This window comes from Lampetra planeri, chromosome 36 (genome assembly GCF_965212315.1).
Source record: "Lampetra planeri chromosome 36, kcLamPlan1.2.h2, whole genome shotgun sequence".
In the NCBI taxonomy this organism is placed as follows: Eukaryota; Metazoa; Chordata; class Hyperoartia; order Petromyzontiformes; family Petromyzontidae; genus Lampetra; species Lampetra planeri.
The window spans coordinates 1,487,750-1,500,721 of NC_136142.1; the positions used below are offsets into that span (position 1 = coordinate 1,487,750).

General features: G+C 46.3%; 1 protein-coding gene across 6 annotated transcripts in view; it reads right to left on the reverse strand.

Annotated features, from left to right (window-relative positions):
• The window catches only part of ACOT7 (acyl-CoA thioesterase 7), a 91,469-nt gene that overhangs the window by 78,240 nt on the left and 257 nt on the right, over positions 1-12,972 (reverse strand). For 2 of the 6 annotated variants that reach the window (XM_078611366.1, XM_078611368.1), the window contains exons 2-4: positions 5,436-5,555; positions 4,339-4,456; positions 762-905 (exon numbers count right to left, since the gene is read on the reverse strand). In XM_078611366.1, the coding sequence (XP_078467492.1) occupies positions 762-905; positions 4,339-4,456; positions 5,436-5,555 (382 nt within the window). Of the gene's footprint in view, positions 1-761; positions 906-4,338; positions 4,457-5,435; positions 5,556-12,288; positions 12,614-12,849; positions 12,971-12,972 lie in introns of those variants that run through there. The other 4 variants (XM_078611369.1, XM_078611370.1, XM_078611372.1 and 1 more) reach the window with 3 other exon arrangements.

A 12,972-nucleotide genomic window follows, 5' to 3' on the forward strand; every position in this document is an offset into this window, starting at 1 on the left:
ACAACACTCCACGTCCCAGTGGCCGCGACCTTCAAGTTGCATTCTTCGCCGTCTTACAGCGGAATGTTAATGCCTCCTCCTTCAACAAACCCCCAGTTTCGTCCGCCCATTAAATGCAAATCCTTTGTTCTGTCACATCAATCAATCTTTGGCATTTTTTTGTTTTAGGCCTGTTTGCTTTCTAGTTCCACTGCAGTCTTTCGTCAAATCCCCCCCCACAACCCCCCCAAAAAGTGTTTTTTCTTTAACTATCAGCCGTACATTTATTTCTTTAAAGAATGTTTTCAGACTTGAATTATCATTGAAAACAGGTGAAGGTCAAGAGGTCACCATTAGCCGATGCCTCGGATGCCAACCACACCACCAACTCTGCCATCGCTACCTGCTGCCCGATCCCTCAGCCGTTGCCGAGGGCGCCACGGTGGCGAGATGTTATCTCCCTCGCCTGGTATGCAGGAGGTCGTGGGTTCGATCCTGACCGATGCCTGAACATTTGGAATTTGCATGTCCATCTCCCGGCGGTCGGGTGGATTTTTCACCAGGTCCTCCGGTTTGTCCCTCCACGTTTAGAAACGACGTCGCGCGTTTAGAGTATTTGCCTGCTGTACATTTCCATGCAATGAGCCGTTTCATCCAGCTGCTATCATTCGCGATGGCCAGGTCGTTTCTGGAAAAAAGCTACATAGCTCAGTGGGGACTTACCTGGGTAAAATGAAGAATTGCTTATCGTTTAGTTTTTAGTATAGTTGCACGTCGCTAACCTGGGTGAGGGGGGTTTGAGCTCGTGTGCTGAGTGGTGGTGGTGGTAGGTGGCTGGTAAGAGCACTGGGGAAGAGCAGCGGTCCTCTCCCAGTGTGTGTGGGAACCAAGCTGTGAACAACTCTCCCCTCTCCACTCACAGCCTGCTGTAGGAATTCGAGACATTTATTTGATTCAGAAATAAACATCACCGGTTTCTTCTCACCTGTACAACTTCAACGCGCACTTCCATGAGTTCTGCCTAGCGTGTGCAGTGTTGTTGCTCCATTAACCTCAGATGCAACGACAGCATCGAGTTTGCACTGAACGTGCACAAACTATAAGCAATCAACCTCTCACGCGCAACGATTACTTACATGCATGCATCGTAATTGCAGGAATACATTTTAATCAATGGATTGGTTGTGCGGTGAACCTGACGGCCTGAGTTCGAGTCCCACGCCCCCCGGGTAACGGCGAACATTACCAGTGATATCTGAACCAGGTCCTGGGTCTCCCCCGTCTCTCACTAACAACCCACACTGACCGGGACAGTGAAGTATGGTCAAGACAACCGACGTGACCAAAGACTAGGTGGCCATTAACAGTTAATCCAGCTCACGTGCGATTTGACAATTCATACGATGCACTTTTAAATCTGTCCTTCCCCCGCCCCTCCGATTAGCACGGTTGGCTACGTACAGTGATAAGTTCAACATACATATGTACTAAATTGTTTGCGCAGATTGTGAGTTTAATCTAGTAGAGTGTATGTATTATACACAGTACTTATATGGGACTCATGATGGAGTAGCAGCCAAGGAATAGAATACACCCGAGAATGCATCTACCAGGGAGATGGAGCGATGAAATCAGCTCATGTGCACGTTCTCGGTGGAACATTAAGAGGGATGGCAGCGCCTTGGGGGAGGCCTTCATCCAGCAGTGGATAGACTAACGACTGTAAAGTAATTAAAGTGAGAATTGGCGATGCTATCTTCACAACCAAAGGACCCAGTATCCTGCTGTAGTGCCATCTCCTGGGCATCTCACAGGGAGAAAGCCTACACAAGCATTGCATTCTCAGGCAGTCTTTGCGACAATTTGATAGAACCGAGTAGGAAATTAGAGTCATCTGGAGAAAACCCACGCAGACGAGAGGATAAGTCTCAGGGGTGCGCACAGACTCACGAAGCACATTGCTGCTGTGCTGTCCTCTGCTGGCCGTGTCGCAGCATAGCGGCTTGGGGGGGGGGAGTGTTACAGGGCTCTCTGCGAGGGCGCAAACCCCTTGTGTCTGCCCAAGCGCCGGATTTACCGGCACGCACTACCGGGGGCGGCCACGCTAATGTGTAAATTTGATCGCGGCAAGTACTAATTGAATGCATAGTGAGCGACGGCCTTTAATTTACACCGCCGTCTTCACGGTATTAATCAAGCAGCTGTTTCATTAAATGCATCACTTCCCGTACGAGGGTGCACCAGGAAAGCGGATCTGTAATGTTTACACACCGAAACTTGAGGAAACAACTTTAAAGTTTCGCATACGAATTATGTCCAGGATTGCTGGCCCAGTGGTTAGCGCCCGATGCTCTGAACATGAGTTTGTTTCATGACCACGGCTAATTGTGCACGACTCGCATCAAGGCTGGTGTGATGCATCATGTCACATTGTACTGCGAGCTACATTTCCATTGTACATAGTTCTGGTTGTTTATTATCCATGTCGTGTATAAAATTGAACCGATACTGTTCCATGCAACCCCTGTAAACCCTCCCCCTCCCATGTAACGTGCTCGCTACCGTCGTATCAGCTGTTTTGGGCGGGTTTCCATGGATAGAGAGGCTTCTTAGCTCAATGGACCTTCTGGGAAAGTAACTGACTGTTAACATCAGTGCCGAGCAATGTCTAAACTGATCTTGGGCAAGCCCACTGGCCAAACCACACTGAAGAACAGGGTCAAGTATGGTCAAACAACTCCCATGACTGGCATGGAATGGGAATAGTAATAGGTTTTTACCCTTTCAACTGGTACAAAAACTGACATGACACCTTTATACAAGGCATCATGATTGCAATAACCACAACACAAGCAGTTAAAAGTCCAACACCAATGGAGACTAGGCTCTAAGAAAAGCTGTCTCGGGTGTGGACCAATCAACTTCAAGGACAGTGTATATCATTATCATCATCAGAGTTGTTTCTTTTTGTTTGCATTTTGACTGCTTGTGTTGTGGTTATTGCAAACATGATGCCTTGTATAAAGGTGTCAGTTTTTGTACCAGTTGAAAGGGTAAAAACCTATTACTATATTTTGCCACTGGTAAAGGAGGTCTCATAGTATTGAATGGGAATACCTTAATCTAGCAATGGATTGAAACTATACAATTTTTGACCAGACATTTAGATAACACTTTGGTTACTATGTTATGTAAAAGTGCACAGCATTCAGATGCCACTCGTGTCTGTGCAAGTGGGAATTTGGCACCAAATGATGAATTGTGAGATACGAGACACTGGAATATTCATGCGCGCATGAGCAGTCTTATACACACTCCATCAACTCACATTCAGAGATGGAATATAACAAGCTTGCACTTTTACATCAGATAAAAGTAAATACCTGCCCAAGTGTTTTAATGGACTCGTGCCAGGTTGAAAAATGTTCAATGTGAGTGCAATCGTGCGAACAGCTTCACTGCCTGAGACGAAAAATTGGCAAGCAGTGCATCACGTTGTGTCTGGGGATTGATTTTTGAAAGATGACGTCCCAGTACAAATCTCCTGTCCACAAAAAGCAGTGGACACGTTTATTTAATATGGACGGTAAAGCATCAGTTAGTGCTCAGAATATGTTAAATTAAGGGAATCGCGAAATATATCACAAAATGTTTTTTTGTGTGCAGTCATGGGTGACTGGGAAAAGACCATCATTTCGTTCCATCCCAAGAGCCTGCTTTAATCACGCGCGACTGAAGCCAGATTTGAACTCAGGATCTCAGCAGTGTCGGATTAGTGCTCTGATACGTGAAATTAAAGGAATTCCAAAATGCATCACAAAAGTTTTCCTGTGCAGTCATTGGTGAATGGGCAGAAACCATAACTTTGTTCCATCCCTAGAGCCTGCTTTAAGCACGGGCGACTGAAGCCAGATTTGAACTCAGGATCTCAGCAGTGCCGGCTCTGCGCTCTGACAGGCTATTACCAAGCCTTCTGAACCACCTTGTTAAGCTATAACCAAACTTACGGACCTTTTCCAATCCACTGCGGAATTACGACATCCCAATGCCGCATCGATCATGGAGGTTGCTTGACCGTACGTCACCTCACCACCCTGGTCGGGGCGAGTTGGTTAAGGGGGAGATGCGTGCCCAGGACGTGTTCAGATATCCCTCGCCAGTGGCGTTAGCCGTGGCCGTTACGCGAACGCAGGTATCCAGGTCCGCAGCGTAGCGCGCCGACGACTGTGAAACCGCTCCACCCTCTCTGAGCTATGCCAGTGATTAAATGCTCTTGGTCCCTGTAGGAGTTCACGGGCTGCATCGCTGTAGCCGCCTCGCAGCCAAGGTGCGCCTGCTGGCCACCTGTGCACGGCGTACCTGCGGCTTGCTGTTGCAGTGCTGTGTGCTGATGATGACGCCGGCCTCCTCTATCATGCGCAGGATGGTTCCGCCATGGACGGTCCCTGCAATGTTTGCATCATCCGGACGCATTATCCTGGAAGGGAAAAAAAAACATAGTTGACTCACTCGGTGACGAATATTTCGTATCTCTAGAAGTTGTTGCATCGCAGGAACCCGAGGGATGGAAAATGCTTGGGGAGGAGGCCTTCATCCAGAAGCGGATTTATCACGAATCATGATGACAATGCTCATAATCTGCGGGTGCAGTGGCGTTGAGGATTCAGTGCTTTTGACGCAGGGGTTGGCAGTAAATAACGGTTTATCAAATGTTGAAATGTATTATGGCCTTGCGGAGCACAATTATACTTTGACACCCTTTCTTCGCAACACTCGAAGAACCAGCAATGTCGTGGATGCTCTCGGTGAAATGTATTAAACATTGAAAGTTCGAAATGGGAGTATTGTTTCTATGTATCCCAGTGTTCCTGTGCTTGTTCACCACGACTCAGACACCATGACTCAAACAACACCACGACTTGGAAGCAGGTGGGAGCGGTGTGTGCAAGTGGTCACCTATCCAGTCTGCAATGCCCCTGGGGCTAAAGACATCATGCGGGATGATTTAGGAGCTCAGCCTGTTCAAGGTGTGGAGCTAGAATGTACCTCCCACACAGGACTCCCTTAAGGTCACAATACACTCGGGAAACTGCAAGGCAATCACTTATGCTAACTGTTGCGGGCAAAGTGTTTGCCATTTAGCGACTGCGGCTATTTGGTATGCCAATGGAATGTAGTGACAAGATTTCTTTCTAGCGAATAAGAACAGAGTTGGTTGAAAATGCGCTTGGTGGACAATGATTGGTCTAGAGAGCTCACAACCTTGAGTTGTCATGTGACCTCCCCCTATGATTTGAAGCCTCCATCGAGATTACCCAACAAGGAGCAGAGTGATCAGATTTGTCCAGAATTGGGCAACTATTACCTTTAACAACAGACCACGGAATGTCCGGTGACAAATGGCACATGATCGAAAGAGCGCATCGTGCCATTTGCCGAGTAGACAGAGTTCATACCTGGACACGTGGACTGGCATCTTTCTCGGGAGGGTTCTTTGACAGATGTTCACTTGAGCGAAGACGCTGATCCGTCGGCTGAGACAAGTCCGTTGCAGCAACCGTGTGGCGATTCGAACCCTGCGATGGGAGCGAGACACATGGAACGCTCAAGTAACGTAATTTCTGACGAACACCAAGCCGGCGAAAGCTGATCTGCATGGAGCGTTGGGATGTCACCCCACATAAAATTAGCAATAAAAAAAAGCATCTTGTGAGTCTTAATCTATGGCAGGCAGAATGACTCAGAAATAATCGATATATTGCCGTCTGCCCCAATGAGATTAAGGTGAGAGTAACACTTCATTGTCAGTCTGACTTAACAGAATGCCACCGATTGCCCACCCGCTGAAAAGGATTCAGAGAAAAGGGCGCAAGTCATTCCATGTCTGGCCCACAATGAGTGAGTCACAGTTCCAAGGGCACTTGCATTGGGGGCAGCCTCCTCCCCAATCACCGCCTCCACTCCCCCAGCCCCTCCCCACCCCCTGCCTAGGCATGCTTGTTTGTGTTGCAGTAAGCAACACGAGGAAGCATCCTGTGTTGGCATCAAATAAATGCATTCAACAGGTGTTACATTGTTCATCTCACTACATTCTCTTTAACCGAGATGGGAGCGATTGCAATAGGCCCGTGTGTGCATGCGCCAAGTGGATTATCACATCGTAGCATCGTGAGAGGTCGTGGCGGTTTGGGGAGTCCTTCATCCAGCAGTGGATTGATCATGGCTGATGATGATTATTACGACCGTCCGTATATGAAAGTAGTCACTGTGTAATAGGAATTGCCAAAGCCATTTAATTAATAATACGTACTACATATTATTTAAATGTGTAGTACATTATTTAAATGTGTAGAACTTATTATTAATTAATACATTTGTGGGAGGATCAGGTGTGGCGGTCGCAGACTCCAGGATGCAGTTTTCTACTCCTCTAAAGAGCCTCGACATCACACTCGACCAGAACATGTCATTTGATCACCACGTGCAAAATCTAGTCAGGTCCTGCAATTTTCATATCAGGACTCCAGGACATATTCGACCACGATCGAGTCGTGATATAGCCAACATGGTGGCGTGTAGCATATTATTGACAAGGCTCGATATTGCAACTCACTACTCTATGGGACATCTGGGAAAACATTACCAAGCTGCAGCGTGTACAAAATTCTCTGGCACGCGTCGTGAAGGGCACTGCAAGATCCGACCGTGTCCATCCGGTGCTCGCCGAACTGCATCGGCTTCCGGTTGCCGAACGAACACAAAATGAGGTCGCACTCATTTACACACACACACAGAAGGTGCTTGCCACCAATGAACCACAATACCTTGCTGATCTTGTCAAGGAGCCCAAACCATCATGCAAACTCCGGTCACCCTTGCAGCAGCAGCAGCTTTTGGCTAGCCATCGAACAAAGACAGTCACCGCAGCGATAATAGGACGCCACTGGAGATATGCACTTTTAAATCATCTAGATTTAAAACCAATTTCTTTAGAACTGCTATTTGCGTTTAGTTTGTTGTCTTTCCCCCGCACCTCCGATTAGCACGGTCTGCTACGTGCGAAGCGAATGTACATAAAGGAACTGAGTGTCTGAAACAAATAAGTGAATGTGCTGCTCCTTGGACAGTGTGTGTGCAATGTACACTGTTATCTTTACAAGCCTCAGGTGTTTATTCTTTGATTTAAAAAACACTCGTTTACTGCATGCGATTTGGCAACTACGGTCTGTCTGCGAGTGACAATCAGTAAACAAACACGTGCTTTCCAGAAGCTCGATCGAGGAAACAAGTGCCTGCTTGCCTCTGATCCCAAGATGCTGCTGTGGCAAAGCCTATGCTGTGTAATGTTTAATATCATGTATAAGGTAATATCGTAATTGTATAGTGAATATACAGCAGTGTGGTATACAGTAGGGTTGGTAGAATAATACATAGTGTAATATTACAATGTATAGTCTATAGTAATGCAGCATATAATTTAATGTTGTCTTTGTCTATGGCAGTATATAGTACGGGGCAGATCCGTGTGATGTAAGGAAAAAGTTTAGCTGGAGGCATATTATATTTTTTTGCGACATAGAATTGTAATGTATGACTTACTGTTAGTAGCTCAGCTTATTGGAGAGTATATTTAGTATATTAATGATATTGATGTAGTATATATTTTAGTTTTTTACGTGGTGGTTTGGCTGCTGCAGCTCCTTACTATTAAAATTCCTTCCCTTTATTACTGATAACCCTACCTCCTCCCTTTGTTGCTGCTAATCCTACATAATGCACGGGCATAATGACTTGGAGACCCCCCCCACCTCCTACGCATTCCACAAGTAGTGATTAATCCCATATCTGCATTTTCCATAAATATGCTAAATTCCTGTTGATATGAAAATTCCTTTGTCAAGGCGCCCTTCCTCCCCTAACCCAGCTTAAATATACGCTGCCAAGCTTGGTGGTGTTCATTCAGACGCTGTCTTTCCGACAGACTTGTTCTTCACCTAAGGACGGCTGCTTGCGTTGTGGCCGAAACGTCGTGAGAATTGTATTTTATGTTTTATTTTTATTATTTTATTATTTCCCTTCTACGTGAATTTACCGAAAGAACCAAGAAGATGAATCTATGCAGTCATGAAAGCTTTAAATCGAAAAATAAAGCCTATGCTGTTCTTCATTAACACCACAAGCAGCCGCTGTTGACTCTATACCAGTGGTTCTTCTTAGCCTGGGATGCACGCACCCCCTGGGAGTGCGAGATGCCCTTTCTGGGGGTGCGAGACATGCCAGATATTTTTTATAAGGTAAATCATCGGAAACACAAATGAAGCATGGGCACGTCAGTACAACTACTTTGTTTCATCGAGCCCCTATGTATTTGTAATAAAGGTCGTTGAGGCGACTTCTGGAATCCGGTCTTTTATTCAACTTGCATTACAGCTTTCCTTCACGCTGCTGACAGGCAGCGTGAGAGGGATAGATAGAGACGCACTGCCACGTGGCAACCCGGAGCCCCGCTCACGCGTGGCCCCTTCCTCCGTTCGTTCCCGTTCTGACCAGGTGTCGTTCGTCTCCACCTCTATTTAATACCCGGGTCACGTGGTACGTTTCCACCAATCCTGTTTAGCCTCCATGGAATATTCCAGGCTCCCTCGTAGGCTCCCGGGACCACGCCCCTGACTCATCTCCCCATTGGCTGTGGCCAAAGCCAGCAGAACCAATCCTCTACTTACAGCTGTCACCTTTCCATTACGTCAGGGCCACGCCCCTAGACTTCCCTCCATTGGCTATAAACCAGGACCGGCAGAGCCAATCATCATGACGAGTTGTGATACGTCAGTGAGCCAGATATATCCTCACATTACATATTTATTCACATTATAATAAATCATACAATTGAGAATCAAAGGGGTGCAAGGCTGCAATAAAGGTTAAGAACCACTGCTCTATACGAAAGCAGTGGAAATTCCGCATTCACAAGACAGAGGTTAACTCGTTTCTTGAAGAACGCAAATGTTGATTTTTCCAGAAGGTGGTGCAGCTGAGTGCTATGCTCCTTTTTAAGCAGCTTGAGCAATTAAGGAGGGTTTTAGAATGAGGTTACATTTGGCCCCAAAACAACTGGAAGCGTTTATATATTCTAGAAATATATCCAGATCGATATACAAGGTGGACACATTGTAAGAAACAACACTAAAAATCTAGGGAGAAAACTCATTTCTGCGGAGGGAGCTGGTAGGAACGTTGGGTTGCTCGGTCAATGGCCAGGGTCAACGGCGGCGTGGTGTATTCCGCAAATATGGCCGACTGTGAGGGCGGGCACAAGCTGGCGTGAGTAGGTTAAACGTTGAGTTTTATAAGGGCACCACGGGGTGACCAGCCCCTCCCCACCCACCCAGCCCCACCCCTCCCACCCCCCACCCAGCCCCACCCAGCCCCTCCCCACCCTCCCCACCCAGCCCCTCCCCTCTCCACCCAGCCCCACCCCTCCCATTTTTGGATGCACGACGGACGGACACAAGAATCGCCTGTGGGCTGGTGTAACCAGGAGGTTCCTACCAGTATTATATTGATGACATCATTATTTCAAAGCCTCTCCATTTCTCCCACCAATCACAATGAAAATATAAAATATTATAACACTCTCGTGATATACTTTGTCCAAGATAGCCGGTCTGATGTGCTTACGACAGTCAAGCATGCATAAGTTAAGGTCACTGATATGTAAGGGAGTGACTACAAATGAGTCTGGTAACTATAAACCGATCACATTGTATACCCAACATGCCCATGCGCTGAAATAAATTATGTAATTAGTATGTTACCTGCAATGACATATGGATTGTAAACATTGATATCAATAAGGGAAATGGAACAAAAGCTGGAGATTGCACGAATAAATATGCTTAGAATTACACGGAGAGGCAGAAATAGGACATACACAAGTTAAAGGTGTTGAGTATTGATGGTTAACAAATGTGGGCTTGAGTAGGCAACGCTACTAGAATATATTGATAGTTTATGGTTGAGACTGGTGACTGAACATTGTGAAACATGTCAGCTTACACATTATGTACATGTTGTACATGCGACATGAATAAAACATGTGTGCTGTATGAATGAATATTATTGATTGTGTACAATGCTATCTTGCAATGGTAGGTTTTGTTCTGCTTGGTATGCAGGTATCTATTGTGGTGGCGGAGGGGCTATACTCTCTTACCAAATCTATCCATGAACATAATTCCAGAACCAAAACTCTTATGTGAATACATGTGTAGTGACATAGAATGTGTCACTATGGTGCGTAACGCTGGTTACTGGCAGAGAGAAGGGGATTGGTGGGTGTAGCAGCCCGGTCTGCTCGCAGGGCAGGTAATAGGCCGGAGAAAGGGATGTAGGGCAAAGGTGACGGAGGGGGCACGTGAGGTGAAGCCCAGAACCTTCTGGTAGGTTCCAGAAGGGGGCGTGGCCGAGGGCGGAGCCAGGCCACGCTGGGGGGATAAAAGGGAGGTCCCGACTCTGAGTCGGGGCTGTCGTCTGGAATGGAACCCGTCGTGCTACACAAGTCTCCGTCCTCATCTTGACCTCCTCGGCGTTGTGGTCAGGCAGTGTGCCGGCTGTCCTGACCCGAGAGTAGTTAGTCCACGTACCTGTGGTGGCTGTAATAAACGAGTGTGCCTCCTACGATTAGTGTCTCCGAAGTGACTCACTACACATGTAATAGGATACATCTGTCACGACTCTGGGTGACTCCTGTTATCATCAATAACAATATAATGTCAAGTCAATTGTTGATCCACTGCTGGATGAATGCGTCCCCATGCTATGGTTGGTCATGGGGACTGTTTGACCATACTTCACCAAGCTATTCAGTGTAGGATTATAAAATAAGGTGCAAGGACTGGTTAAGAAATCACATAGCCACTGATGACAAGCGTGACTGGGAATCGAATTCGGGACTCTGGGTTAAAAGCACAATGCCCCAACGACTGCGCCACCACTCCACCCCACACGATACGCTTGACTGCTATCCACGACTTTGCCAATCTTCCAACGCTTTCGGTGTTACTCTCATCCAAAATATACCCAAAATAGAGTGTGATCTAACAACCAGTGTCATATTTGGAATCGCTGTCTTAAAAAAAAAAACTCTCAAACAATACCCATTTGTATATCTACATTTTAAATCTACGGAAAAAATGTTTCAGCCGGGTCTCAAAACTGGAAATGTAGGCTTTTCAGACGAACAAAAATCTTACGCCATGTTTGCATTCAGCAACCTTCCAAACCAACCAACACAAACTTTAGCAGAGGAGAGGGTTCGCAAACGAATCCGTTCTGAATATTTGCCTAAAGACACAAACATTGTTTTTTTCTCTCTCTAGCCACAAGCATACGCAACTACGGTCCTTAGATCGCAGAGGTGAGGTAGAATTTGCATCAGTCAGTCAATAAGTCACTCTCTGCCAGCAGTGTCACAGCAGAAGGTGCATGTAAAGCATTGGCAATGATTCAGCATTTCCATAAACGCCGATTTAATATGCAGCAGCACAAGTTATTTTACGTGATGCGCACGTTAGACTGGTGACCAAATGCTGTTTATTTGTTACACCACGACAATGTTTTAATAAAACACGGTTCCTGTTAATGGCACGCCGCTGCACAGGTAATGTTTGTCTAATGCAGAGACCTAGGGTGTCATATGTCCCTAGCGCAAGTGCAGATTATTTATTTATTTTGATCTAATTTCAATTGAATGTTAATTTTATTTGTTAAGTTAAAGAATTTACTTAATTTTTAACGTTTGGTTTTATTTACGTCGCTATTCATTCGTTTTTTTTATTGAATAACCCACTATCTGCACTCTTTAACTTATTTATTTTATTTCTACCTACGTGACTTTACTGAAATAACCAAAGAGTACACATCTTCACAATATTAATCTACTTATGACTCAGACTTCTATTTGATTTAAACAGACTTTTAGCAAATGCATTCCAAGCGGACTCTCACTCACGCATTTTAAACAGACTTGACCCTGCCACAGAAATGTAGAATTCGCCAGCACAAATGTCCCAAACTCACGACCCGACCAATCGCCCCTCGTTGATTTCCGTGATGACTGCGCCCAAAGCGCAGCGAGAGAGGTCACGATCACCCTTGCAGCAGTAAACCTTTCAACATTGAACACAAATCTTCGCATACCACAACACACAATAACGCCGCAATAACCCCCCCGCCCCAATAGCAACATCCACATTCAGTCGCTACAATTCAGCACAAGGTTTACGTTGGAATGTTAGGGCGCGTACATACATGGCCGTCCTTGGAGCTGGGAGAAAGTGTGTACTTTGTAACCTTGTGAGTCGATCTCTCTAAGACAAGCCCGAGTTGGTATCAACAACGCAAGCCCATCGTGCTTCCAATGATTGGACAGCTCCCATTCACATTACCCAGCGCGCACAAGCGACCGCGAATGGTACGGCGCGCCCGATTGGCCAGTCCCCCCCCCGCGAACGGCGTCTCGGCCAATCGCAAGCGGCGACGCGGAGCGCGTTGCCTATCCGATGTAGGGAATGCAAAACTACCGCCTCACGCACTACGGCAAAGAGTACAGTAAAAACTGTAATGCAGTGACGGGCGCCTCTAAGCCCCTTGCGTTTTGTACGGCGAAACGGATTACAAGTATTAGCCTAAGCCCTGATTTCACTCGCAAACTGCGACGTGTAAGCGCGAGTCAGACATTGCGAGCCTTAACGCTGCGCGTGCGGCTACAATTTAATTTGGAATGTGGCACCACCACCACTTTCTCGATTCGCGCGTGCCGACAAAATGTTACGAATGAAAAAGCAAAAAAACGTTTGCCGAATAACTCACAAATGTTTTCCTTCAATAGAACATGCAATTCAAGATCACCGTGATTATTATTATTATTGTGTATTCGTTGTCAACACGACAAGTATTAAACGGGTATTAAACGGGCGCGAGAAACGCCGCGCC